This window comes from Daphnia pulex, chromosome 1, assembly GCF_021134715.1.
Source record: "Daphnia pulex isolate KAP4 chromosome 1, ASM2113471v1".
Classification (NCBI taxonomy): Eukaryota; Metazoa; Arthropoda; class Branchiopoda; order Diplostraca; family Daphniidae; genus Daphnia; species Daphnia pulex.
This window is the reverse complement of record NC_060017.1, coordinates 2,196,757-2,223,617: the sequence shown is the minus strand read 5'-3', so window position 1 is coordinate 2,223,617 and position 26,861 is coordinate 2,196,757. Positions and strand designations below refer to the sequence as shown.

The window sequence follows — 26,861 nt, the reverse complement described above, 5'->3', positions numbered from 1 at the left end:
CGTCCATTCTGCGCAAACGTTAATGGCAGCAGGACGATTTCATTTGATAAAGTTTCCTACTCTGTCCATCATATTCCCCATATTGTGCGTCTATGGTCGAGTCCAGTGATTGTATGGGCAGCATCACACAATGCAACCGCTTGTTCGAACTCAATAGAGTACCGTATAGTTATTATTATTTGGGTCATGTCGTTCCTCGTACTTCGCTATGGACGCGGTGATAAAAGAGAAAGGGAGGGGAAAAAGAAAAAGGGAAAAAAGTGTGGGTGAACACAAAGAAATAAACGAAAAGAACTCGTTACACTAACATGGACTACTTCGAACGAGAAGAACGAGGAGAAGAAGGAAATCAGGAAATGAGCTGCAGCCCGAACAGCCGCCTATGCTCTTTGACAGAAAAATCAATGTGTATATCCTCTCTCTCTCTCTCCCTCTCTCATTTCTGATTCGCGCGTTACAAGAAATACGGGGAGAAAAAAAAATGTTTACATGAGGAGCCTTGCAAAATATATACAGACATAGTCCCTTTAATTTCCCTAATTGTCGGTAATAGCCAAGACACGCTAATAAAGTGAAAACGCGAGTGAAGATGTGAAGATGCCATTAGACATTTTGCCATTAGCAACGTGAGTTCTATTATACTGCACGATCTCGATCTCTCTCGCGCGCATCTTCTTCACAGCGGCACCCCCAGCAGCCGAGTTCTCTCATTTCGTTTCTCTTCCGGCCGTAATGATCTAACTCGCAAAGGGCAGGGCCTAATATATTGCACAGAGACTGCTGCTGCTGTGCTGTGCGCACGAATTGATACGGTACGTCAAGCTGGAACAACAAGGGAAGAGAGCCTTTGCGTTATGTAAGGGAGGCAGGAAAAGGAAAGAAAAGGAAAAAATAACAAAAGGAGAGAACTTCAATCAAGAAGAATGGGAAAAGGTAATAAGAATTTACAGGCAACGATCGCCCAGAAAGGAGAAAAAACTCGGGGAATTAAAAAAAAGGAGCCAACGATGATACTCGAGAGGAGAAAATCAAAGCCAAAGTCAACAGCAAACTGTATAATGTCTTGGCGTGAGTCAGACTGCTAGAGGACGGAAAAACCGAAGTAAATAACAAGCAACAGCCACAAAGAGGAGATTAAGAAAAGAGGATTCGGGAAGAGGATGCTGGAAGAGAAGTTTGGGAGAGAGAGCTACAGACAAAAGGACAAGGGAAAGTCGGCAGTTCGCAGCAGATAGAATAAAAACAATGAAGGCGCATGCTTTGGCAGCTGTGGACATGGCCACATAAATGGAACGAAACTCGTCGTCTTGGCTTGTGCCGTTCCATTATCTGATTTTTCATCTAGCGACTCACTAGGGGCGACGGCCTGAATCAACTATAGCCAATGCGCGAGACTCCAATAAATAATGAAATACTGCCGTCAGTGTAAAGAAAGTTCACCCGATATTTTCTTATATACATAGCATCAGCTCCATTGTCTACATGTTGAATTGGACTGTGGACAAAGTCAAACGGAGTCTTCATTCCTCTGTCTTCTCATGAACATTTGTCTGTGCTCTTCTTGATAGTGAAATAACTGATATCCTGTCGGGGGTGACGGACTTTTTTTTAGTAGTGCTGCATAAAATAAGCAAGGAAAAATCGATTAAAATTGAATAGCCTGGCAGTTTATCAACGACATCTTGAAAGGACTATATACAGACGAGCGCATCCTGATCACCTCAAGCGACCTCAAGCCTATCCTTCCTTCCAACTTCGTCCTTTCACCATTTCCAACTTTTCTGCATAAATGATTTAATCTCGAGGTGTAGGATATCGCCTGCCAGGGGAAACGACTTTGGCAATTTCTCGATTAAATATTTCACGGGGAATTCTACTTCTCAATCACTGCTGACGCTGGCGCTCTTTGGAGCATTCCAACTTGCGCACTCAAAAAGTTTCAAATTTTGTCTGGAATAATTTCTCAGCGTCTGGGATTTTGCACGTTAACTGTCGCGTATAGGCGCTGAGCGCACTCGGAGTCTCTGAGTATTCTTGGGAGTTTCCACCTCGGCCTTTGAATGTCATTGCCTGAATATCCCTTTCTAGATTGCATCACCGTTTTTACCTTTCTGGTTGTATTGATGATGATATTTGACTTGAGCTAGAAGAGAGCCATTGAGCCGCCATTCGACGTGCGTGGGGCTGATCAGAAACGATGACATTTGACAGTGTAAGGTAACCGGGCTGCCATTTTTGACGTACATGTCTGGTGCGCCTTTGATGTTCACCACCGGTTCTGCATAAATTATCGAGAAACTTTCATTATATGGCAGTGATTATTGCTGGAAAATAATAACAGCGGCAAATCATTTTCTCTCGATTGAAAGCTGCCGGGCGATGTTAAACAGAGCAAACGATAAAAGAGTAGAAAGTGAAAAAGGTTCATTTACCAACGGCTCGTAGGTGGACGACGCGACTGATTTTCGGCTCGTTCGACGACACTTGACATTCGTAATCTCCGGCGTCGCTTAGTTGGACGGAGCGAATTTGAAGCGTCCAAGTGTCGGAGGAAGCAATGCGCTGGGCTTGAAATCGGCCATCGTTGATAAACGTGTCGTCACCAACGGCCAATAAATGACCGTCGCCTTTCCTCACCCAGCTCACCTGCATTCGCGAAGAAATGAATAAAAAAAAAACAGACCAAATTGTCATTTAAATTTCTTTAATGTCGTGGCGCAACAAAAATTTAAATTCACAAAAACTCAAATCTCGATTAGAGACTCGATCATAAAGCCCTAAAACGATAAAAGCATCGCTTCTTTTCGTGTCGTCATGTGATGATAAATCCCAATAACGAGGAACAAAGTTTTTTTTTTACGAACTTACGCCGTTACTATAGACTGGAAACCAAGGAATAAATTAGTACTATATGCACAGTGATGCTCAGATAAGTTTGGACCGTGACATTAAAGGGGATAGCCCGCCAGCATACAATGAAGAATATGACTTAGATTCGGAGACTGATAGAGTCCCACTCCAACCAGAAATTGCTCCATGGTAGTGGTATACTATCAGTCTATCACGAATAATTCAGAGTCGATGGTCTGTGCTGGTTATGCGTGCATAAACTTGGGATACGGTATCTACGTTATATATAGTATAACTGCGACTGCTATCTTATAGTTTGCAGTGGCGAGGGAACGTACTCCCTACGTTATTATGTAATGTTGAGAACTGTACGGTCACTAAGGGAGGCTGTATAAGTCATGGTTACGCAACTTCAGAACCAGGGGATAATGCTGCGATCCGGACGTGAATAATTCCGTTTCTTTTCTCCTATTTTGCACCATCTATTCCGAATTCCGACACACTGGGAGTATACCGAATGATGTAAGACTTTTGCGCATTTGAACTAGTGCCAAGGAGAGACATCGACCGAGGGAAGGAATAAGATCAGCGAGATAATTGAAGACATTTTCTGGTGATCCCGCTGGGTTATGATGTTCCTATCCTATAATTACAACCTCCGACCGAATTATTGAATTGAGCCTCTACTGCGGCGATGGATCCTTATCCCCGTATCTACTAATAATACTATATATAAATAAATACAAAAAGAGCTATAGCCTGGTATCACGACAGCTGGCCCAGTGAGATCCCATCATCCAGCGAACCTAATTTCATCGGATGTTCATCGAAACAGAATCCCATCGGGACCAGAAAAGATGACCCGATCTTGCCAAAGCCACACACAGTCATGGTATTCTCTACCGAGTACCGACCTCAATTGTATTTCAGTTATTACCGTCTGTATACTTAAAGCCAGAACTAAATTACAGGTCTGTATAGCATCAAGTATATTGGGCATCGATTTTTTGCGGCAATCTATCCTGCTATTACACGTGTGCCTGGCAAATAACTGCAGTGGGCTCACTGATGGGCTCTCTAGATATAGTGGCTATTGGGAGACGATAGTGACGCAAAGATATTACAGTATGGGATACAAAGCGCATACTATGTTATATACACGCACTTGCCTTTGCAGTTAGACTGCTTATTTGTGTCACGCTTGATACGTCAGGAGAATATTGCCTGTACAATTCTGCAAAGCATGTGTTACGTATAAGGAGAGAGTTAATAAGCAAAGAATCCCCAAGTTGCTTTGGTTACTTTGTGTCTCCGGCCGCCCATTTTCAGTGCGATGCAACGGCCGGCTGCACTTCTTTTTTGGGACACATTTCCTATTTGCTTTGGGTTTGTCTTTGATCATTTTCTAGCGTTGACCAACAAGATTCCAGACGTTAATTAAATCATCCGCCGTACTGTGCTGGCAACGCTGGCAAAGAAGACGTGATATGCGGATTGAGAATAAATAAATAAGGAACCGTATAGCAGCTATAATATGCTTCCCCGCCATGATCTATATCTCAAAGTATTTGTAGGAAGCTATTAAATTTCTATGTGATATTTGATGAATGCTCTGAAGAACGCGAGCAATTCCCGGTAAAATAATCTCATTTCTATAAGATATGCTGTGTGAATGGAACATTGCCGCAACTTGGAGCACGCGCTACATTACATGCGCTACATTACATCAGCTAAAGCCTATGCAATGTATACAATTGATGCTTTGTGCGAAGCCATATCTTTTCAATAAGTGTCAAACAAAAATTTAAAAATAAATAAATCAAAATAAGAAATAAAGAAAGTCCTACATTTTGGTGATGACAATCAGGGTGATGGAAGGGAAATGGAGTCAGCGGAATGAGAAGAAGGTGATGGAAACGGTTCAAAAGAAAAATAAAGAATACATTCAGAGAGATATCTATTATAGGAATAATCGTTTATCCTCATCATTTGTATGTGTCGAACACAGAAGGATCTACTCTGCAGCAACTTGGAATTGATAAAGGGAGCGAGGGCATATAATAACACTTTTGCGATATTATATATCGAAGTCTAAGAAAAACACTCAGACAGAATGCGAGACCGACTCGTTGGCCTTCCAAAATACATTTTTCATATGCGTTATGTTATAGTCTACAGTATATTATTACACAATACTCGTGTTTTACTCAGTTCGGAGAGTACGCTGGATGGAGCATCCTTCTTCTTTGGCGTGGCAACACGAGTTAGTTTTTCAAATGGATCATTTTCTTAGAATCCATTCCGCCTAATGAACATGAAATCATCAAAGCGTTTCTGAAACAAAAATCGCCGGATTCCCGGTTTTCTGGTACGTTCAACGTGACAGTCGCCAGTTTATATTAATCTTCAGCAGCAGGCATAGCCCCTGATGCAGTCAATTGTCTTGTAACCTGCTTTTGTTTGAGCGCACTATTGCATAAGTGTTTCCCTTTAAAAATTGAAGAAAATGAAAAACTTGGTCGTAGAGAAAAAGAAAAAAATATTGTCAAGTTGCAATCGTCTCTCCACTTCTATTAATAGCGTTGGTATAAAAAAAACGCCGGAGGGCTTACGAGGCAAGTTTTCAATATCCATCCGGCGGTGTTGACGCTAAAAGCATAACTGCATAAGACGGGTTGCCGTGTATACATGTTGCAATACGAGTACCATTTACGAATAAGGGATGCACACTAACACACACACGAGAAAAGATGGCGGCGCTCCGTAGATTTAGTCAAGGAAAGTTTGCGCAGTGTAGCCCTACAGTGAATTTCACTTTTAAGGCTATAAATAAAAAGGCGTCTTTTTTCCGGCGAGAAAAACGACATACGCACAGCACACGTGCAGCATATACAAAGGGGGCCGCGTGTGTGTGTGTACACACTCATTATCGTGCGGAGTGCAGATGCGTGACGCCTCGTTTGATGTCGCTCTCCGCTGTGTCTCTCACTCCTATTGCTGTACATATAATCTCTGCTGTAGCCGGGCATTAAAGATGTGGTGGTGAGCAAGAGGCTTTGTAATCTGTATCCTATTTCTAGCCTCTCTCTCTCTCTCTCTTAGACCCATAGACAGAGAGACTGGCACAACAACACCAGCAGGCAGCAGCCCTGGCAACGGTTGGGTTTGCAATCTAGCCCGTGTACGAATCCGCCTTTCCCTCGTGTACTTATTGCGATGACCGCGACGGATTATTACGCCCATTCGTGCACGGGTGTAACATTATTTGCAACAGTCGTGGACAGAGACCCTCCTTGTATTACGGGGGAGAATGTAAGGAGCGTCCGGCAGAGAGAGTCCATCAACGACCAAAGGGCTGCAATCTCATTACGTAAGCGACACCGTGTGAGAATCATCTTCATACGGCTCCATATTATGATCGCAACAGCGGGTGTATTTCTGTGTACTGCTATTCGTTGTGTGCGGATCGAACAGCCCTGCTCCTGGATGTATACTGCACCTCAGCTGTCTCTCTCTCTTACTCTCGCCTGTGTGGTAAGTAAACGCGGAAGCGGAGCCAGCGGAGCCAGCGGAGTGTGTCTGCGCGGACATTGAAACTCTTTTGGGAGGAGCAAGGATAACGAACTGATGGAGTCGCGGTGGTGGTGGTGGTATAGCCGAGAATCAGCGGCGTCCCACCATGTAAGAGAAAATTGCGTGGAAGACAGTGATTGCGGTGTGGCCGGGCGACAACTGGCATCGTATCCCGGCAGCGCAGATCCAAACCCCAGCAGCCCAGCCAAAGCCGCTCCTGATTGATTCGCAGCGAAAATTAATGAATCCCTGTCACGTTGGCATTGTCACTAAATCCATCATCTCCTTTTCCACGCACTGTATCCTACAGGGAGGGAGCCGCGCAGAGCTAAGCCAAGGCTATTCCACACGCACACATAACAATACGGCATAACTTTGTCTGCGCTGCCCGGCCTACGCTTGGCTGTGCCGCCACACTACAGTAATAATATATAAAAGAGAGCCTATAGCCGAATGAGCTTTATTGTGGATATATATATACTATACTGTACTATTTGTCGACAATCTTGACATTCAACTCGACACGCGCTCTCTGCTTCTTTCTTGGGGGTGAGATGTATATAACCAAGTTGACCTATAGGAGCGACAGTGTGACGCGGCCAGGGAACGATATCCCTGGAAACGCCGACTGAAAAGAAAATGATTCGCTCTCGCTTATCTCTTCTTTTGCAACGGTCTGCAAGTCCAGTCCAGCTTTTATTCATTGATAATGATGACTGACGTGGGCACTGCTGTGTACGCAGCGAAGCCGATCGCTGTTGGCCGACTTGATTTCATTTTTCGCTAGTGTTGCCGGTAGACGTGATCTTTTGCATTCGGATTGACTTAAATTGTAGCATCAGGAGAAACGACATTAATTCTACATTCTCGACAATTGAATACGTGACATTTTCTCTTATACAATTTAGTTATACAGCGCGTGAAGTTCATTTTCGCAGTTCGTTCTCATTTTTTCCTTATCAAAAGAATGCGGAAAAGTCATCGTATGAAGCAAATCGATTTCCTTTTTCTCCGGATTGGGGGAAAAAATGTACTCGTCTTGCTGATGGCGATTTGTAATGGTGACAATTAATTTAAAAAAAAAGGTAGCTCATAATGAATCGTCGCATTCAAGATGTAAACCCATTTCCACGAAGTAATGTAAATACTAAATAGCCAGTAAGCGAGTCATTTTCTGAGAAATGAAGAGCTGCAGCACGGTCGATGGAAATCCGGATAAAGTCCATCGTCTCTACTTATGGCTTTTAAGATCTAGCAATTGGGTATAGATGAGGGGCCCCCGGACTTACCGATCGATTTCCGGCCTGGCGTACGCGACACGGAAGGACAGCGTTGGAGCCAACTTGAACGCTGATGTCGGCTGTGGTGTACGGGTCGAAATACGGGCCGGTGTATAAGCCACCGCCGACCAAAAGACTGGCAACCCGATGAGATGTACCACCGTCAATTGACTCCTCCAGCTCCCGCGGGATGGCCTTCACGGCAATCTGAATGGCTCCGTCGTGGCCGATCGCCGAACAACACGCGTTCCCTATTACATCAGAAGAAACACAAAGTCAATTGCAATCATCGCCACATTCTCCGCGCCGTCTAGACATACTATATGGACTAGACATGTATAGGAAGGATCAGATGGAGTTTAAACATTATGAGGATAAGAAAATGTCCTTCCGGATGCATCCGGTAGGCAAGGCACACGCGCTTCATCGCATGGCAGTAACAAAGGATATATATTTCGCCTGGGCTGTCTTGCTTTGACAGTTGAAACCTTTACCCGGCCGAAAGAGAGCAGCGCACGGTCGCAGGGTGGCAGAAACGTTGAAAAATTTGCATATCACAAAGGCGTCTACATATAACCGTGACCCTTTTCACCCCCCGTCGCTTTTGAACAGGAAGCAGACAAACTGGCGTCGTGCTGCACTTGCTGCGCTGCGGGATATGATGATGATATAGTCTTCCCTGACGGTTGGACGATCAAAATGTACGTCGTCCACTTAAAAATCCCCTCGAGGCTCTTGCATATCTCTATTCCAGCCGGCGTGTATTTGAATTGAATACTTAAATGCAGCACCGACGAATCCATCAGCTTTTATCTTATATCTACCATATTCTACCCCCAATCAATTTGCATTCTGTGCGCCGCGACGTATAGTCTATATGCACGACTATATGTGGAGGATTCCGAGCATTATGGATTTTTCAATGTTATATCAACAGTGCCTTTGTCGAAGCGACGCCAATCCGGAAATGTTTCGTGACTCCGTTGGACGAATGGAGAAAGAAAAAAAATGCCCTGAATTGCTCTTCATCAAGAGCGAATATAAGTCGCCCGCGCCTCTCGACTCTTCGATCCCCAGCACACACAAAAGGGGAAAAGGAAAATGGATGTCGTCCGCTGCATCACGCCTATACACAGCGAGAAAAAGTGACAATCAAAGGCAAATGATTCTCGACTTTCCGAAAGAAATGCGCGCCCAAAAGAAGGGCAGATAAATCGGTCTCGACGGAATTCGATTCCATTTGATCGGAAATATATTTTTTAAAAAAGGAAAAAAAGAGAGAGAAATAGTACAGTTACATGCACCAAAATATGTAGACATTTTTTCCGACAGGCCGCGTGACGTGTGTGCATCTCAAAAAATTTGGTAACAACAGCCTTCCGAGAAAAGTGGGGTTGAAAACTTTACGGCCGTATTGAATATGCAGGCGGCGAATGGGATTTACGCCAAATAAAGTGAAGCGCCAATTCAATTGAGATGTATGTCTATAGATATACTGTATAGATCTGTAGGCAGTGTACATATCTATAGGAAAAATATATACGTTTTGTAGACATAGAAGAGAGTGAGGGGCTTGAGATATTTTGGCGATCAGATTCCACGTGACAGGGCGCAATCCCGATAGAAAATACAAAAAAAAGAGGAAAAAGTTTCTGCGCTTGGCCTTATATATATGGACTCTTCTCCGTGTATTGTATATATACATATAGCTCTCTGGTATATCTCAGTGATTGTGTGTGTAGATTGTTATGTTTCCTGCAAATGGTTACGCGTCATCTGGTTCTCGACTTGCACTTTTCCCGTTTTGTTGTCCCCGCCTATCGGAGGCGGCGATCGGTCGGGGGATGCAACTGCTGCAAAAGGGATGACGCCAAATCAATGTGTTATTCTACAGTCGGTGTATTGGTACTGCATATATAGCTTCACCATGGCTATACATTGTACACAACCTTGTCTACCAAGCGACCATACAAGAGGCAAGCGCACTTTATTTTGGCCTTTCTTTGATACGTGCGGTTGCCATCGTTCATTTTCCAGGGAAGAGCTCGTTTCCCATGGCAACTGTATTTATTATCCAGCACCAGCCATATTCTTCAATAATATTTCCCTTTTCTTCTCTTTCATTTTTTGATTCGGTTGACGCTGTCCAAGGCAGTCTACTGCCGATAGGTTGATGACTGAATCGGCCGACTTTTTTTGTTATTCTATATTGTTCGTTGTTACCCTGTGGCAACTTTTTGTGCGGGTGCGCTTATTGTTTTTTATTGTTATTGTCGTCGGATAGGGGAAACAAAAACAAAAAACCCCGAGATAGGGTCGAATATGTTTATTTGACCAATATAAGGAACGCGCGAGAGCAAGCTGTGACCGGCTTCGGAAGGGAATATAAGAGCGTGAACGGAAGGAGCCGAAGTTATATAGGCCTAGAATCTTGGCGGAACATTGGTGGTGGACGGACGGCCGTAAATCTGGCGCTCGACAGTCAGGATTACCACGCGAAAAGCTTCGTCTCTCTCCCTCCTTACTACTCTGATAAGCCACACATATAACAGAAAAAGGGAAAAGGAAGTATAGGGAGGCACATGTGCGATTTGCAACAAAAAAAAAAGAGATTTCCCCCCTTTTTCTTTCCCGAGTCGCCATCACGAACGATCAAGTCCTTGATGGGCCATCGAGGTAAAGACCAAACAGAGCTTTCTGGTCATCACGGACAGTCATATAACCGCCAATGTCTATAACCTCGCTCGGTCGAACCCCGTGACCCCTCCTCCTCCTGTTTATACAAGCTACATCAGACTATATAATAATACATCTACAATCTAGTGTTGTATGTCTAGATGGGCATACTTTATAGAGTCTAGATATATATATTCCCGCCCCGCCGTGTAATCTGCCGACATTTCTTATACTGCCGCGCTGGCCATGTTGAATTGGTGGGCCCGCCCCTCTCTCATTCCGCCTTTTTGAACCTTCCTTATATACGTCTCAGATCCTTGCTTCGTCTCTCGGCCAACACAGAGTCACTGGCACACAGCAGATATGTAGGTACTACCTACAGTATTATAGTTGATACATAAAGTATAAGGAAGAGCCTGATCCAGAAGCCATTAGCCGGATTGGATCAGCAGTGAATGCTCTCAGCTCACGACGTCCACTGCTGAGCTACTGGGCGCCCAGTGCATCAGTCGGAGGAGAGAAAAAAATCGATTCTTAGCCATTGTCGTTAAGTCTTCACTTTGGCTCCTTTTTCTTTTCCTTTGCCGGTCAGAAAAACCTACGCCATTTCTTATCGTTTCTTATCTCGTGACGTCTGCGAATTTAACAAAGAATCTTTTTGATAAAATTGTTAGATACTTTGAAAGTTGAATTTGAACCATTCCGCTTTTGTAGTAAAAAAAAATAAATTATTTGTGTTTTCTTCATTATTAACATAATCATGCATATCAATCGCTCTGCTCTGACGTAAAACAGGGCAGTGATAAATGATGATGCGTGAGATTTTGATGAAAGAGTTTCCGGGTGGTTGAGAGTATTTTCGGAATGACTTTGGCCCGTGTTTATTCAATAAACGCGCCAACGCGGAGCGGTTTCATTTCCCTCGTCCCACTTTGCGGAATAACTCTTTTAATACAAATACATACCCCACATCGAGGCACTGTAGCAGACTGTACGACACAATCGCCTAGCATATATTACACTATATTGGTGAGCGCAACAAAAAAAAAATTGAATTCACTTCCGAGACAAAAAATAATACCGGCTTGTGTCTTTGAAAAAATAAAAAGAGTGGAATAAGACGGAGTGAAAGAGATTGCCGTGTACAACAACAAAAAGAAAGAAGGATCGAGCGGGAGGCGCGGAGAGGAAAAAGAAGAAGAAAAATGAGACAGAGTCCATCAGTCTCAAAAATATAGCAAAAGACGACGGAGAGCGCTGCGTTGTAAAAACTTGTTTTCCCTTTTCGTCTCGCAAGAATCGGATCGGCAGCGTACATACATATAGACGCTGTACATGGCCGATAAATACAAAAAGGACGAAGCGGCGAAAACACGATGGATAGCTTTATAAAGGCCCACACCCCACTTCATCGGCTCGTCTACTTCCGTCTACTTCGCTATAATGGAAGATGGATTTTTAAAAAATGCGCCAAAAGCAAAAATTTGATTAAAACTTTTTTTTAGCTTTTCAGCTCTTTAGATGTGTAAAAACTAACAAAAAATAAAAATCTGCGACGAAGGTTTAAAGAGCATTGTGCCATTTGCTTTGGGGGGGGGGCATTGTGTCGTCCAATAAGAGCAAAGCGCACTGTGTCTGCGTACATAACTCTTCGTTGATCTGCCTTTCATCACGGCCGGTCGTCGGGACAAAAACAATCCAATGCCGGCCCTTGTGCAATACATCAGTAAAGTATAGTACTCCCCACAACCCACACACACACACACACACACACATAGATATATTTATACAATAATAATAATAATAATGTAATTTAGTACCCGGGATTACTCATTCCGCCCTCCCGCGTTCTCATTCCTCGTCCACACACACATACACAACACACACAACTCAAATGTATAGTTTTACTAATATTGTGTTTATCTCGCATAACTCGTATAAAGCTGCTACAGCGCGGCTCGTAGATGAAAGCGAAGAGCCTTTTAACCTAATAGTAGTAGTGCCCTTCTTCTTTTTTTTACACATGTGTGAACAACGCGACACAAGACACTGTACACATCGGAGCGCATAGCAATTCCGCTGAAGGCTATATAAGTGAAAATTCTTGCGCCGATATTTCCCGGAAATTTCCTGATGCGCACCGAGGGAATGTCGGGAAAATGCCAGTGACACAGACTCGAATAAGTTTTGGTGCTGTCATTGCTGTTGTGTCCAATCAATAATAGCACCTGCCTCTTATTCCGTCAAACGTGTAGCTGGCGTCTGCCTCATTTACAGCAGGATCTAATGATAATGACGTACGCGAGAGGATATTATAAACTGATATATTGCGCAACTCGGCGTGGGTGCATCTGGAATCGGGACGGGCTAACACTTGTGCGCGTGTTATTATTATTAGCGATGGGAAATTGTGAAAAGCAATTTAATCACTCAGCCCAAAACTTCCTCCAAACTGGCAGCTGTCAATTACGGCTCGACTTTTATTTTGGGATACGATGAGGAGGCTTCTTTTTCCATCAGATTGTTTAGGTAAACTCTTGACGTAAAATCTGTAGGTGGCTCGTAAATGGAACTCGTCGCGGATTCAGTCAAGAAGACCTTGTTTTCATGTTTGCCGTTCCCCCTATGTAATTGCTGATAGATTTACTACTTGTTTGTTATGGAGATCGAGTCGTTTTTTTTAAGTCCCGACTGAAACTTGTCTGGATGCGGGAACTTGGCTTTTTCGAATTATTCGGGTGGATATAGCACACAACAGACATATATCTCCCCTACACAATCGAATTTGACAACAGGTCTACTCCGCATCTGGAAGAAAAGTTACCGCATCAACTGTGGACTGACTAAATGTAGGGGGGAAAGAATGGATAATGGGGTCGAGTACTAACTCTATAAAGGGTAGCGAGTGCAACTAGGTCAAAGCGCATTTTAGTTAATAACTTTGAGCAATCAATAACAAATAAGCAATAACAAATGCTCGAAAAACTTTTGATCTTATTATATCAAGAACTCTTCCATCTTGTCCATATCACATTCATGTGATATACCTATATATCTAATACGTAAGGGCGTTGGGTCTTTTTAGCAGACTGCATACAGTCCGTCATGTTGACTTTGGCTAGCCTATATTTTGTTATAGAGTTGTAGGGTAGGTTGAGGCTATACACACGGCTCCTTAGCACTTGGCTCGGCAAAGGACGCGACCTGAATCGCTGAATGAACCGTTAGTCGTATTGTATACGTGCCGTGGTTACATCTAGCCAGTTTTCTTTTTTCTTCCAGTTGTTTCTAAGCTCTCGCTGCTGACAAGACCCCGTCAAAAAGCTGGGCAGCTGCCACTGGCATATTCGATGAAAACTAACACTTCATACAAGACACACACGTCAAGCGTAATTGCAATGAAATCACGCAACCGTGCTCATTCCGTGAAAATGCAATATGTGTACTGTATAATAACCATCAAGTACACCAGGTGCTTCACGTAAGAACTAGTTTCTCAATTAGATTCTTATATATGCGACCATTGGAAACGGAAATCTAGTTGCTTCTATCGCTTCAAACTCTGCCGAATGGGAGTACAGCGCAATGTAATATGTAGTGTAGATTGGGATTGATGTAGTAACTTCATTTTTGGCTACAATCATCTGAAGCCGAAAAAAGTTTCTGCCGTTGCTATGTCCTACCAGCAATATACAAGCACAACCACCGTTCGTGTTTGATCATCGTCATCGACCGGTCAATCGATTTCGTTTGCGTAATACTGGCTGCCGCTTCCTTCGCGTTTGAATCAACTGACTTGCGGTTTGAAACATCAAAGAGCGTCTGTAATACAAATCAAGCGTTCCAGGAAGTCACGGTCAGGAATATCGGTCCTCAATTCCTGGAATATGATGTAATCACCGAAGAAGAGGACAACATGTCTTGCAAAAAAAAATGAATTTCATACAAGCACATCAATCTCCTCGTACCCGCTGTCACTGTGACTCGATGTCGCTCGGTGCAGATGCCGCACACATGTATTTGCATGTCTCTAGTCGACTGTGAGATGACTTTAGGCTAGACAGACAACATACATATATTACTGGCCGTTACATATCAGCAAACCTTTCACATTTTATATTTTTCATGTCTTCATTTCCATTTTCTTTTGCCCGTCGACTGTTTCTCGTCTGATTGGCAAGCGCAAATAGAGTCACTTTTCCTATATATACGGCCGATCTATGTATACGTCTGCTATTCTTTGCATTCCAATCCAAAGAATCGCAATGTCTAGAGCTTTTATATACTACGATATACTACATTCTACATACACGTACAAAGGAATAATAAAGAGACTTTTCATGTTACCCCGAGTTATTTATTCGTTTATTATCTTCTAGGCAGAATCGGATAAAAAAAAAGTTGCCTGGAAAGCTATATTTATGACGTCTGCTGATTTCCGTTCAAAGTCCAGACTAGCTACTTCCAGCGCAGGGAAAGAAAAAATCTCTTTGCCTGCGCTGACAAAAGATGTTTGGGATTATCTTGTACTCTTGTCTTAACTCTTAAAAACCTTGCGTTTTCGGACTGCACTCCCCCTACTAGACATGACATAAATTTAGTATCCAGTACATCCAAAGCAATGGAAATACCAGCGCACACAGAAATGGACTACAGGGCAGCAATATACAATTAATAAGCCGGCCCGCCAGTGATCCGTCGTTTGGCCACTTTTCTATCTCCTTGAGCTGGGCGGAGTGTATGTACGAAAGCCTTGGCCATATAAGAAATGGCATTTTCTCTCTTGAATTTCTGATGGCTTGTCTTTTATATATTTGATAGAGGATGAGAAGAAGATACAAGCTCTGAATTACAACGCAGACTATCTAGTATGTATGTATGTGCGGCGGTGCTGGGTATCAAGACTTTATATATAGCGGCCAGCCTTCATGTGAACGAGCAGTGACCCATAAAATATAGATGCAGATCTATCTGAAATTTATATTCATAAAAAGAAGCTGGAAAGTGAAAAAAATAAAGCGCTCACATACACACAGAAGAAATGAGTGCACTGGCAGCGTCTTTCGCTGTGTGCAGCTCAAAAATGACTTTGTGGCATAGCTCCCAATAGGGTCGTGAGGGCTGAGAGGGTGTGGTTGATGATTAGGCAGTGTCTCGTCCCATGATGCCGACACATATCGGCCCCGCTTATACATACATCATCCGGTTCAAAGCCAGGCCAGGCCCATAGTTCTATTACATAGACGCCGTATAGTAATACTCAAGCCGTGATCGGTAGGCGCCCAGAGAGTACACTATATAGCTATAACTAACTATATATATGTAGCAAACTCGATAGCATGCCGCCCACTCTATACAAGAAGATTTAGAAGCGTCAAACGTTCAGCCCCGACCAGCATCAGCCCTTTCGCATCTATAATAACATAGGGAAGTGTCAGCAAGACGAATGTCTGACACTATCACTTGCGCTATATTTCATATTAATAACATAGTGTGTGTGTGGACAATACACGGGATTATCATGCAAGACCGGTCTGTATTTTGTGTGACGGGTTATGAACTCTACGGGCGAATGAAAGCGTCACTGATTTTTTTTTTTTTTTTTTTTTTTTTTTTTACAACGAAACGAAAAAGGCGATGATTATTTTTAGCGACAGCTCTTTTTAAAAATAGTTAATATAAGCAAGTTGGTTTTTACTTTTATCGTTATATAAAGAATCATATTCTTCACGCTGAGCGGAGGTCACTTTTTTTTTAAATTAGTCGACTAAGAGGTGACAATTTTTTTTCCTTACAAGTGGATTCACTTAACCAAAGGTTTGTTCTTTGTAGACTATAACAGGGATAACAGGCTTTATTCGGGGCTTGGGGGTGTGGTTTATAGATTTACCAATTTGCAATGGAATCGTTGTTGAATGAAAGGTTAAATGTGCACTTAACAAACTAAAAAAAAAAGAGATGATACAGTAGTTCCAAAGACAACCAGATTGTTGATGCGATCACGAACCACTTTGGAAATTACCTTTTTTGTGTTTTGTTGTTGCATATACACATAATTTGTGAAGCAGGCAACACGTGAGATAATTGATAAAAAATCTGCCGTCTAGACGCTGTCGGATGCACGGCTCTTACAACGTTTTAAATGTCAAACTTGTTATTTACTTAGATATAAGGCAGATTTGAAGTACGCCGGTTGGACAGGACTCAACAAAGGGTTGCTGGTTATGTCATAATAATAATACGATAGGACCCCGTTCAGTCAAGCAGATATCATGGGAAAGTTGATGGAATAAACTTCTCAGATTTCCTCCTAACTCTTTATATCCTTTTGTGACCGACTGTATAATAAGCCTTTACTGCATCCTCGTCTATTTACCTTTATACACATCTATTAACTCAATCAATAGTCTAATAGCATATATATTGTGACATTATCTGTAGCGAGGTATAAGCCTATTACCTTCTACAAAATGGCATATAATCTATACACCTGCTATAGAGTCCGTAGCCTACGTAGAGCAGGTCGGAGCAGACAAAATGAAATAAAATAAGGCTGGTCGCCACGTGAGCCGACTCTCCCCTGAAGCCCATGCAATCTCCAGCAGCTCCAGGAAAACGTGATCGAATTTTAGGCATCCAGCAGCCAGTTTTAATTTTCGAGACTCGGGTCGTTCTCTTATACGATCTATTGGATCGGTACGCCACGAGGCTGCAGGAGAAACTCGATCAACTTCTCTCAGCAGCGAATCAATAAAGAAACTGAGCATTCAAAGAAAGACCCGGAATCTTTATGAAACAGTAACGCAATTCAATTTTTGATTTTCACGACAGTGCAGTGCAGCATCATTTAGATTTCTTCGGCTTCTCCCTGCAGCGCCTTTTCCACCTCTTTTTCTTTCGTGTGACGAAGTTCAGTTAGGCGTTTGGATGAAATAGTTAAACAAGCTATAGCTCTATTGCTCAAACGTGCGTCCGTGAGCACATAGTATATATGGCAACCGAAAGCGCCAAGCATTTGATAATACCTTTACAGTCTTCGAGATAGAACCGGAGGCTTATAATAATAATATCACGCCTATAGCAAGTTCTTTTATATAGCTTTGAAGCTCCCATTTTTTTCCCATTCTTCTTCCGGCTGGATCGACGGAACTTGACTTACTCTGCTTTCATTTTTCAGCAGGCTGTTAGTCTCTGCCGTTGACTATGCCCATTTGCCGAAGATATTTGCCGAGTCCTATTTTTAGTCGCTTTTATCTATAAGTCAAAAGTTAAACTTTTCTTTTATGGTACATGGATGTTGGGCCAGATTTCAACGTCCCAAATCAAAAGGGTCATGGGTACTAAACCTACAGAGATGCTGAAAAAACAATCAATTTGATATAGGTGCTGCTGGATGTTGGACGGAACGCCCTTGTCAATAACAGCTCCTTCTTCTAATTGATTGTTTCTAGATTGTAAAACAAAAAAAATTTCCTCCATCGCCTTGTAATTTCCCTCCATCGGATAGCGGACCTAGTCATTAATGAAAGCTGCCTATAATAATGCACCCCCGGTGATTTGATAGCTCTTATATAGTCTTTAGATATAAAAGAAATATAACACCGCGTATCAGCCAGTCAAGTTTATACAGCGACGAGAAAGATCAATATATGTATATAATAATAGCTCAACAGGCCAGGCCAGCGTGTGCGTGTGTCTCTGTCTTCATGGTGGCCGCGCCCTAAAGTGAACTGCCGAACGTCTAGGCAGCAGAGACGACTGAGCTGCTGTCGAATCTTTGTGAGAGAGGCTTGCGCCAGGGCTTCTTGGGCTTGGGCTTGGAGACTAATGGACGGGAACAATTGGCTTATTGTGCATCCCCTCCCCACCGCCCCTTTTATATTTATACACGCGACGTCATTGCAAATTGGCAAGACCATCTATTGAAATCGGGTTCATGTCCTTAACATTCGTTGTGTAAATATTGGATCGTCGTAACAGTATCACAGCGGGGCACACACAGACTAACCCGCTGATGTTTCCGACGTTAACCTTAGAGGTCCTTCGATCGTCCAAGCCACAGGCATGATTTGACGATGCAACGAACAGACGGAGACTTTTGAATTTTGCAACATTCAAACGTGTTTATGTAGGGGATATTTATGAGACTCTTATACACTCGTCCCGCTCTACATCGCCGCAGGAGAATACCGAGAAGTTGACCTTTGATTTTGGACGAACGGAAAGAATATAACGAAGGAGGTTGTCACCGCTCTGAGACGGATCGCCCAGTCCGGCAGCTGGACCCACTCTCGAATGCCGATCCCTTGGTGGATATAGTGAACTATAATACGACGGTCCTTAATTTGAAATGAACAGCTTTACCCCGCAATTTGGTAAATCGATTTCTTCCAGGGCATCTTTGATTCGTTCACGAGTTTGAGATCACGTACCCAAAGGCAAATGGCTTTTTCACCTTTGTATCACTCGCCGATATTATAATTATCTGTCCACATTATCCCCTCGTTGGAACTTATTAGAAAAAGTTTGAAGGTGCCGTGACGAAAGTCTCAAGGCATATAATAGTATTCTTCTTTTGATTCTTAGTTGATATTGGACGAAAACGCATAGGCAAAAGTCATTGATTGAAAGAGTAGGGGAGAAGCAGCTGCTGGGCAAGCGATGGACACCAAAACGTAATATAAAGTTCAAAGAGATATCTGCGCTGCGAGCACAGGGGGACGATGTATTAGGAAAGCGCATTTTTCACCGTAAGTCCGCGCCACCGGACTCACGAACTAATGAATCACGATCTAAGTTATGGATATATGTGTAGGTTGCGACCTGGAAAAAGTTATTTCTTCGAGCTTTTCTCGTCGTAGTGGCCATGCCCCACTCTGGGCAATGCTCAGTCACCTGGACGATCGCTCTCTAGTAGTGTATCATGGAAAAAAGTTGCTTGATTCATCTTATTCACGAGTGTGAGGTGCATATCGCTTCGAATGAGCACAGTAGCCAGCGCTATCCGTCGACGACGATATATCGATAGGTACCAATGAATAAAAAGTCAACCGTTTTTCGTCGAAATAAACTCTGATATGCAGCTGAATATCAAACTGTTGCAACAAAGTTTGGGCGATTGGGAGAGTCAGAGAAAGAGAGAAACGAATGGTCGAAACGATGCCCAGCGGAAAAAAGGAAAACATTGGCCATTTGCAAAGTCGAACTAACGAAAAGTGGCGAGTTGCCAGCAGCGCTGCTGTTTCAAACTCGACAAAGAGCATCAATAAGGAAGCAAACGTGCTGGCCAATCATTGGTAGCGGATGTGCTCTTCTTTTTTAGCGTCCATCAACTTTGGGGTCGGCATAATTTGCCCCCCAGCAGCAGCAATGTCCTCCTGCCCGCAAACTTCCGACTGCTCTGCGTGCTGCACTTTCACGGAATCGGACATGTCTATTCGCCATTACGGCGGCTGATAACTCGACTGCACAAGACGGACGTGTCAAATTATTGCTGGACCCCGGATCTTGCATCCGCAATGCCGTCAGCCATCAGCAAAGAAAGAAAAGATCAACTTTCTCGTCCAGCTCTCAACTTTGAGGGCGAATTGAGTTAAAGCTCACAGCAGCAGAAGGCAGGGCGGAGGCGAGTAGAAACAAAAACGCAAGACGGCCGGGAATTGTCAAAGAATACTGCCGTGCCCGGCCAAGCTATAGTGGCTTGATGGGAACCGTCCGACCGACGTCACTAGGGTCACGTCAAATGGCTAACTGGCATGTCCACTGCAAATCAGCGCCGCAGCTATTACGCATTGCTGATGGCAACCATAAATTAAAATTTGAAACATGAAATCTCTCCCGCATGTCGTCGGAAAACTTTTCCAGCGTTGTATATCAATCGACAATTGTGTCGAGCACATATATAGCTGCGCTCTGCCTTTCCGCCGCTCGTATAATATCTGAAAAGACACCAAATTGGCAGCGTTTTGTAACTGGCAACTGTAATACAAGTTGCTGCATGTTGCCGCCATATATATAGATCGCCCGCTGGACCTTTTGTTTTGTTGCGTTGGCTCGTTTCTCGGCAATAAAACGTCCATATTCTGTGCTGTGTGTATACACAAGAGCTACTACACTCTGTCTTTGTTTGCCTATCCTCACACACACACCCACCCACACCCACTCGCCTCTGGAACTGAAATCAAACTTTCTTTTGTTGCGTGATATATATATTATATGATTGTTGTGTAGTAGCATAGCGCAGCAGCATATGCAGTGTGGCAGCAGCCACACACAAACTGTATTTCCGGAAGAGCGCAGCAAAGAGGGAGGGGGGCACAGTTGGTGAGACAATCAGAAGTTGAGGCGAGAGGAGCATCTCGGGGAAACCTTGGCTTTTCGACGATATTATCCAAAGCCCTTGATGTGTTTTTATATACAATCCAGCAGAGCCATGCAACATTCTCCGAGACTCTCTCTCTCTCTCGTCTCTTTTCATTTTCGTCCAGTTCCTTCCTCTCTGGCACAGTTCCGCTCTGCCCTCGTGGGATTATCAAGAGTCTGAGAGTCAAGAGAACGAAACACAAACGCCACATCAAAGAGTCAAAAGAGAAGAGTCGACTTGACTGGCCATGGCTAGCAGCTGCAGTGGATATAGCTGCGCATAGCACACACAGCAGTGGCCGGTTGTTCACCGTGATGGCCAGAGAGCAACTATATGCAGTCCACATGTCCAAACTCTTACACATGTCAGTCTTATAAACTGCCCGAAACCATATATACGTATAAAACCCGGCGACTAATTTGCAAACATAACGAAATACACCGCAGCCATGCAGTCTTGCTCGTCAACCATTTTATGAGATTTAAGTGTAAGTTATATAGCTTGATCCGTATCGTATACCAACCATCTGAGTGTAGCAGTGCATATTATAGAGCCCTATATCCTTGATCTGAATGCCGTGGCGACACACGTTTTTACTGAGAAGAGAATTCAATAGGACTAGTAAAATTACAGGGCTCCGACAAATTGAATTCATTCCATTTAACGGTCATTAAAGATGTATGTATACTTTCGCGGTTACTGCGGTATAAGCTTGTATGGTTTAATTGAACGTTAAACCATAAATCGAAGGAAAATTATGCATAGGATAGAGCGCATTCGTGTTCAACGTACAACCGAATTTCATAGGAAATGAATCCGCGTATTTTGAAAGATTTATTGTTATTATTACTTCAACAGAATTTTCGACGAAACTAATATTCAACGCGGAGCCGGGCGGATTGGTGAGGATTTCGGCGGACAATTTTTTTCTCCTTGCATGAATGAAGGAGAAGGATGGAGGAACTCTATTTGGAAGCGACGGATGAAGTGCTGCGCAATTTTCCACCGGACGTATTTATCAATCGCATTCACAAGGATCTCAAATTGGTCAAAAGGGAAAAAAGAAAAAGTAATGGAGGGAGAAAGAGATCAAAGAACAGACAATATGGGTGATGGGCTTAAATACAAAAGGAAATTATAAAATGCAACACGATCAATACGATTCGGAGCTGCTATAGATATTTCTGTCCTGCGATGTTCTGTGCTGTAAGCTTCTTTTCAAGATACAACGACTAGAGTATCATTCATATCTTTTAAATGCGTCTAAACTGTTACGCTCGTGCGGTTTGATGGGCTGCGCTAAATCGCCGCCCTTATTTCCTTAATTCTATCCGCTTTCTTCCAATTTCCGTCGCCTTTCAAATTGCACCGCTGTTTGTCTTTTTTCTTCTCTCTCTCTCTCTCTCTTCGCGGACGGCCGCGCTGGCAATAAGTTCAGTTATTATTACATACCTCGAGAGAGAGAGAGGAAGGAAGGATATCAATATATATACAAGCACCGTCCGGTCCAACAGCTGCGGGCAATTGTGTGTCATTCATTCTGGTGGACTCTCTGACGCTTGGCGCTTATATCATCCGGCGGAATTTCTTTCGCAATTGCATATCATGCATCATATTGTCGCATAGAAACCGCCAGCGACAATCCCCCACACACACACATATTCTCCGTTATATCCACCAGCAGACACTATGTATGTCGCTCCGTATATACTTTGTAATAATAATACTATCTAGATATATACTAGAAGGTATCACCAGCATATATCTAGCCACGGCTGTTCTGTGCTCATATTTATGGTTTCTTCTCCGCTTGAATATATTTGCCACCCGCCCCGGTCGAGCGAGTCGGCATGCATCAGCGAGGCCCTGCTGTTTCTTCGTCTGTATTATTATGTAGGTCTACACATTTTTGAACGCGCATAGTTTTGATGTTGCACATTTTATGGAATATATGGAACGAACGCTATATGTGCTGAATAAAATGATCAAGTGGCCTGTCTGTCATGAAGAGTTGTGTGAAGTACTATAGGCTGCATGGGCCCGGTTCGCACATACACAGCCCAGCGGCAGCAGAGAAAAGAATGGCGCAATAGTCGCGCACTTCCTGGCAAAAGCAGAAACCGACCGAGTCGATTCCTATACGCCAGTTATTTAAGACCGGTCGTTTATTCTTTTTTTTTTGTTTTGTTTTGTTTGTCTTCTCCTCTCACGCTCCTTTTGTGCTCTGTGTCTGTGCAGGATGGCGGCAACGACCAGAAAAACAGGAACCGACGAACGCAAAAACCAAACGGCAAAAAAAAATAAAATAAAAAAAAATTCCTGGCTTATTTCTTTTCCTTTCTCCGCCTATCCATTTGTTATGGACGCCGATTATATAAATCGCGCGATCCAGCGCTGGCGAAAATGCAACAATGCTGCTGGGGAATAACAGTTGAGAAACAAAGCTAAAGAGAGATACTATACACGCCAAGGAGGAGACATGCGTCATCATGCCCAGACTATACACATCTAAATCAACATGAAATCGATGCGCTCAGCAGCATGCAGCGATGATGATGCAGCTGAGCAATTTGAAAATGATAGACGAGAGAATCGCGAAATCCTCCGCCGATGGCTCCCAATCACTTCTGCAGTCCCGGTTAGGACTCATTGCCAAAGGCCAACCAGCCGCATCTTTCCCGCGTGATGGATTGCTCTTGGCAATTACACGTCACGCTTGTAGTTGTGTGTAGAGTCTGTAGATGTATATATAGGACGAATACAGTCGAAAAGAGGAGGGAAAAATGAGATTTTTGTCGTTTTTTTTTTGTTTTCTTTTTCTTCCAAATGTTCTCGTCATCTTCCGATTTCCGCAAAAGATTTGAAATGGGCTCGTATAATTTTGGCATCAGCATTGACTGTTATGTATTTGTGCGATGGTGTTTGCATGTTTATGTTGCTGCGCATTCGCCATCGTCTTTTATTTTTATTTATTTTCCCTTCTCTTTTGTTGGTGGGAGTGCATCCAAAATTTATTTGTCTCTCTCAGCTCTCTCTCGGCTCTTATATTTCTTCCTTGATCGACCGCCATAAAAACAGCCAGAAACTCGATGAACTCTCGCAGTTGAAAGGAATTTTTTTTTCGACGTGGAATTAGATTGGGTGGTGATTAGGCATCGTCGTCGTCTCTCTCTCTTTTTTTCTCATCCTACATCACTTTGAGCGAGGAAATAATAATAAGATCAACCGCCAATTTTCGTGAACGATTATTCATGCGGCAACGGTTTGGGGGTCTAGTGGATGAGGTTTGACACGTTTGAACTCTGCATTTCATCCCCCCCCCCCCCCCCAAAAAAAAAAGAAAACGAAAAAAAAAAGCTCACGACACATCACGTAAACATGTTTTGTTGCTGACGGGACTGGCTGGCGCTGTCAGCTGACACATCCTTCAGTTTGAAACACCAAAAAATATCGATTTCATGCTTGGAAATTGTCAAAACAACCCCAAACAAAAACGTTTATATAGTGAAATGTCGTTTTTTTATATTATCGAAGCTGCGCATGAAAGCGCGCGTAATTGATAATCTCCGTTGTCGTAAAGTGCTTGTTATACGAATGTCTGAATTACCTATAAATGATTATATAACGTATATAGGCCGCGCTGTTTGTGCGTGTAATGCTTTCTCGCATCAAATCCAAATCGTTTGGCTCTCGTCTCGAATGTGTTTGTCTAGACAAAAGAAGGCGAGCAAACAATCAGTTTGAACAGACACCCACACGGCATAAAGGGCCGCAGGATCGAGCCATCGAGCGCTTGTTTAACCTATACACCTGATTGACTTGTCAGTCAAGATCCCGCGTGCAGTGGCCGCCGCCGCCGCCGCCAGCCAGCGGATGGAAACCTATTTATTCTGTTTTCTATTTCCACTTCAGACAAAAAACAAAAAATAAAGAAGAAGCCACCTCCCACTCGCAGGAAGCGATCGCCTTCCTCACGGATGTCTATATAAGTTGGCTTATAAGGAGCCACACATATAGGCCTATACAAAGCGAATAGATAAAAAAAAAAACAAATCTTTTTCTTCCCTTTTTTCATATAATGAAGGCAGCAGGAGCAGCTGGAGGAGCAGGAGGAGCGGCCATTTCTCATTGGGTTGGAAATGTAAAGAAAAAGCGAAAGAGAAAAGAATAGAAGGAGAAGATCAAAGATATATACAATTATTGCGTGGAATTTCGGATTGTTGCTGTAACAAGCCAAGCACTCTGTGTGTGTATATATACGGGGAGAAGAGGGGAATGTACTCAATAAGTCTCATCGTCAAAATGTTACAGAGAGTAGAGATCTCGAGCATATAATATGTGTGTGTGTGTGTGGTTATATATACGCCTGTCTCTTTATAGCCATCATGAGCAGTAGTAGTAGCAGTAGGGTATAGTAGGGTATATATAATAGCAGCCAGCCAGCCAGCCAGTGCACAAGTTCCTCGCTATTTCTTTGTGCTTTTGTTTCTGTGGCTCTTGGATGTTCTTCTTCTTTCTCTCCCTAGTTTTTCTTTTTTCTTTTTTCGGCTTCAGCCTAATTAGACTAGTGTATCCTGTTTGGAGGAGGATACAATGATGAATTACCCGCCGGCGCCTACTCAACCGAACCGGCACTCCAGACTCCACCCGTACGTAGATAGGAAAGCCAATACCGTGCGGATGCGATTTTCTTTATATACGCAACTATATACTTATAAATATATCCTACTACTATACACATTCGGGTGGGTGTACACTGTACTAAATAAGCGGTGTGTGTACTTTTTCATACGTAGGAATGGACACGTTTTTCTCCTTTACGGGAAATGATTCGCGTGATCATCTCCCGATACAAATTGTGGCCGGAAACAACAAAATCAAATCAAATAAAAAGGGGTAACGCGTGGGCCGGATGGAAGCCCATGGAACCGGTCAGAAAGAATACTCGGAAGTCGTAATAAGAGGGGGTAACAAAGAAAAAAAAAACAGACAGACAGAAGCTAAAAAGATGTAAGATACTTTTAACATTTTTTTGTCTCTTTTTATAGATTTTGACTCACCGGACAGAGTCAGGAAAAGGACGGCGAAAAAAGATATTCGTAGTCGGAGCGACATCGGGACGGTAGTTATAGGCAGCGGATCACTCTGTACGATTTTCACGGGCGACTGTCCTGTCGTGCTGGTGACCGAATCGACCAAGTGAACACGAGACTCCCGAATTTGCAGCATTTCCCAACGAGGATGATACGTTTTCCCGTCTTCTCTGGGGACGGACGAACCCGACCCGCTCACGGCCTGCTCCGCTGCTGTCCTGTATATCCGCGATGCGCAACGGCAGTCTATACACATGCACACGGCACTAAAATGGATGGAATACACACTCGTTCTTCTTCGCTGGAAACGGTCGAACAAACTCTGCACAATAGTCAAACGGGAAATAGAAAAGAAAAGGAAAAAAAACCAAAAAAAAAACGAACAAACAAAAAGTTTTGAGGCCAGAGAAAAGCTTTTTCCCCTCTCGAAAACGTATATGTATTTTCTGACGCACCACTCCCGAGTCCAGCACTTGACGGTTAAAAAGACAGAAACTGTTGAAATGATCAGCGGCAGTCCGGGCAACTATATACAAAAGTTTCACCCCGGCAACTCCACTGTTTCTCAGATTAAACACAACAAACGATATAGTGCGGAGAAGAAACCAGAAAAAACATTCACTTGGCGAGTTCTTTTACCCCGAAATCTACTCAGAAAACAAGCGCGGGTGGAGGAAGAGAGGCCAGCAGAGAAGATGGCCGGAGAAAATGTTGAGGGTCGGTCACTTATAGCTTGGCAACAAATGTCAACACACACACAGACGAACAGAAAATGAAATTGTAGACTTGGTTGGATACCAAGAGGAGCTAGCACTCGCTGGACGTTTCTTCTTCTTTTCTTCTCTCCTAAACCAAGACGGGCGGGATGGATGTATATGCTCTGGTAGAATCAGTTTGTGGCTGCCACTAACTATGTGCCGATTCGATGCAGTTTTGCGCCCAGCAGGTTTCTATAGCGCTCGGGAGAGAGACGGAGGGTAAACGAGACGAGTCAGAGATGCAGAAAGTGACAGAGAGAAAAGAGCG

The 26,861-nt window shown here is 43.3% G+C and overlaps 1 protein-coding gene across 1 annotated transcript in view; it reads right to left on the bottom strand.

The window, feature by feature from the left end:
• LOC124208760 (neural cell adhesion molecule 2-like) overlaps nt 1–26,861 on the bottom strand; it is a 29,592-nt gene extending 2,731 nt beyond the window's left edge. Inside the window, exons 1-4 of the mRNA XM_046606662.1 lie at nt 25,803–26,861; nt 7,713–7,954; nt 2,433–2,646; nt 2,108–2,278 (exon numbers count right to left, since the gene is read on the bottom strand). Of these exons, the coding sequence (XP_046462618.1) occupies nt 2,108–2,278; nt 2,433–2,646; nt 7,713–7,954; nt 25,803–26,091 (916 nt within the window). The 5' untranslated portion in view covers nt 26,092–26,861. The remainder of the gene's footprint in view (nt 1–2,107; nt 2,279–2,432; nt 2,647–7,712; nt 7,955–25,802) is intronic.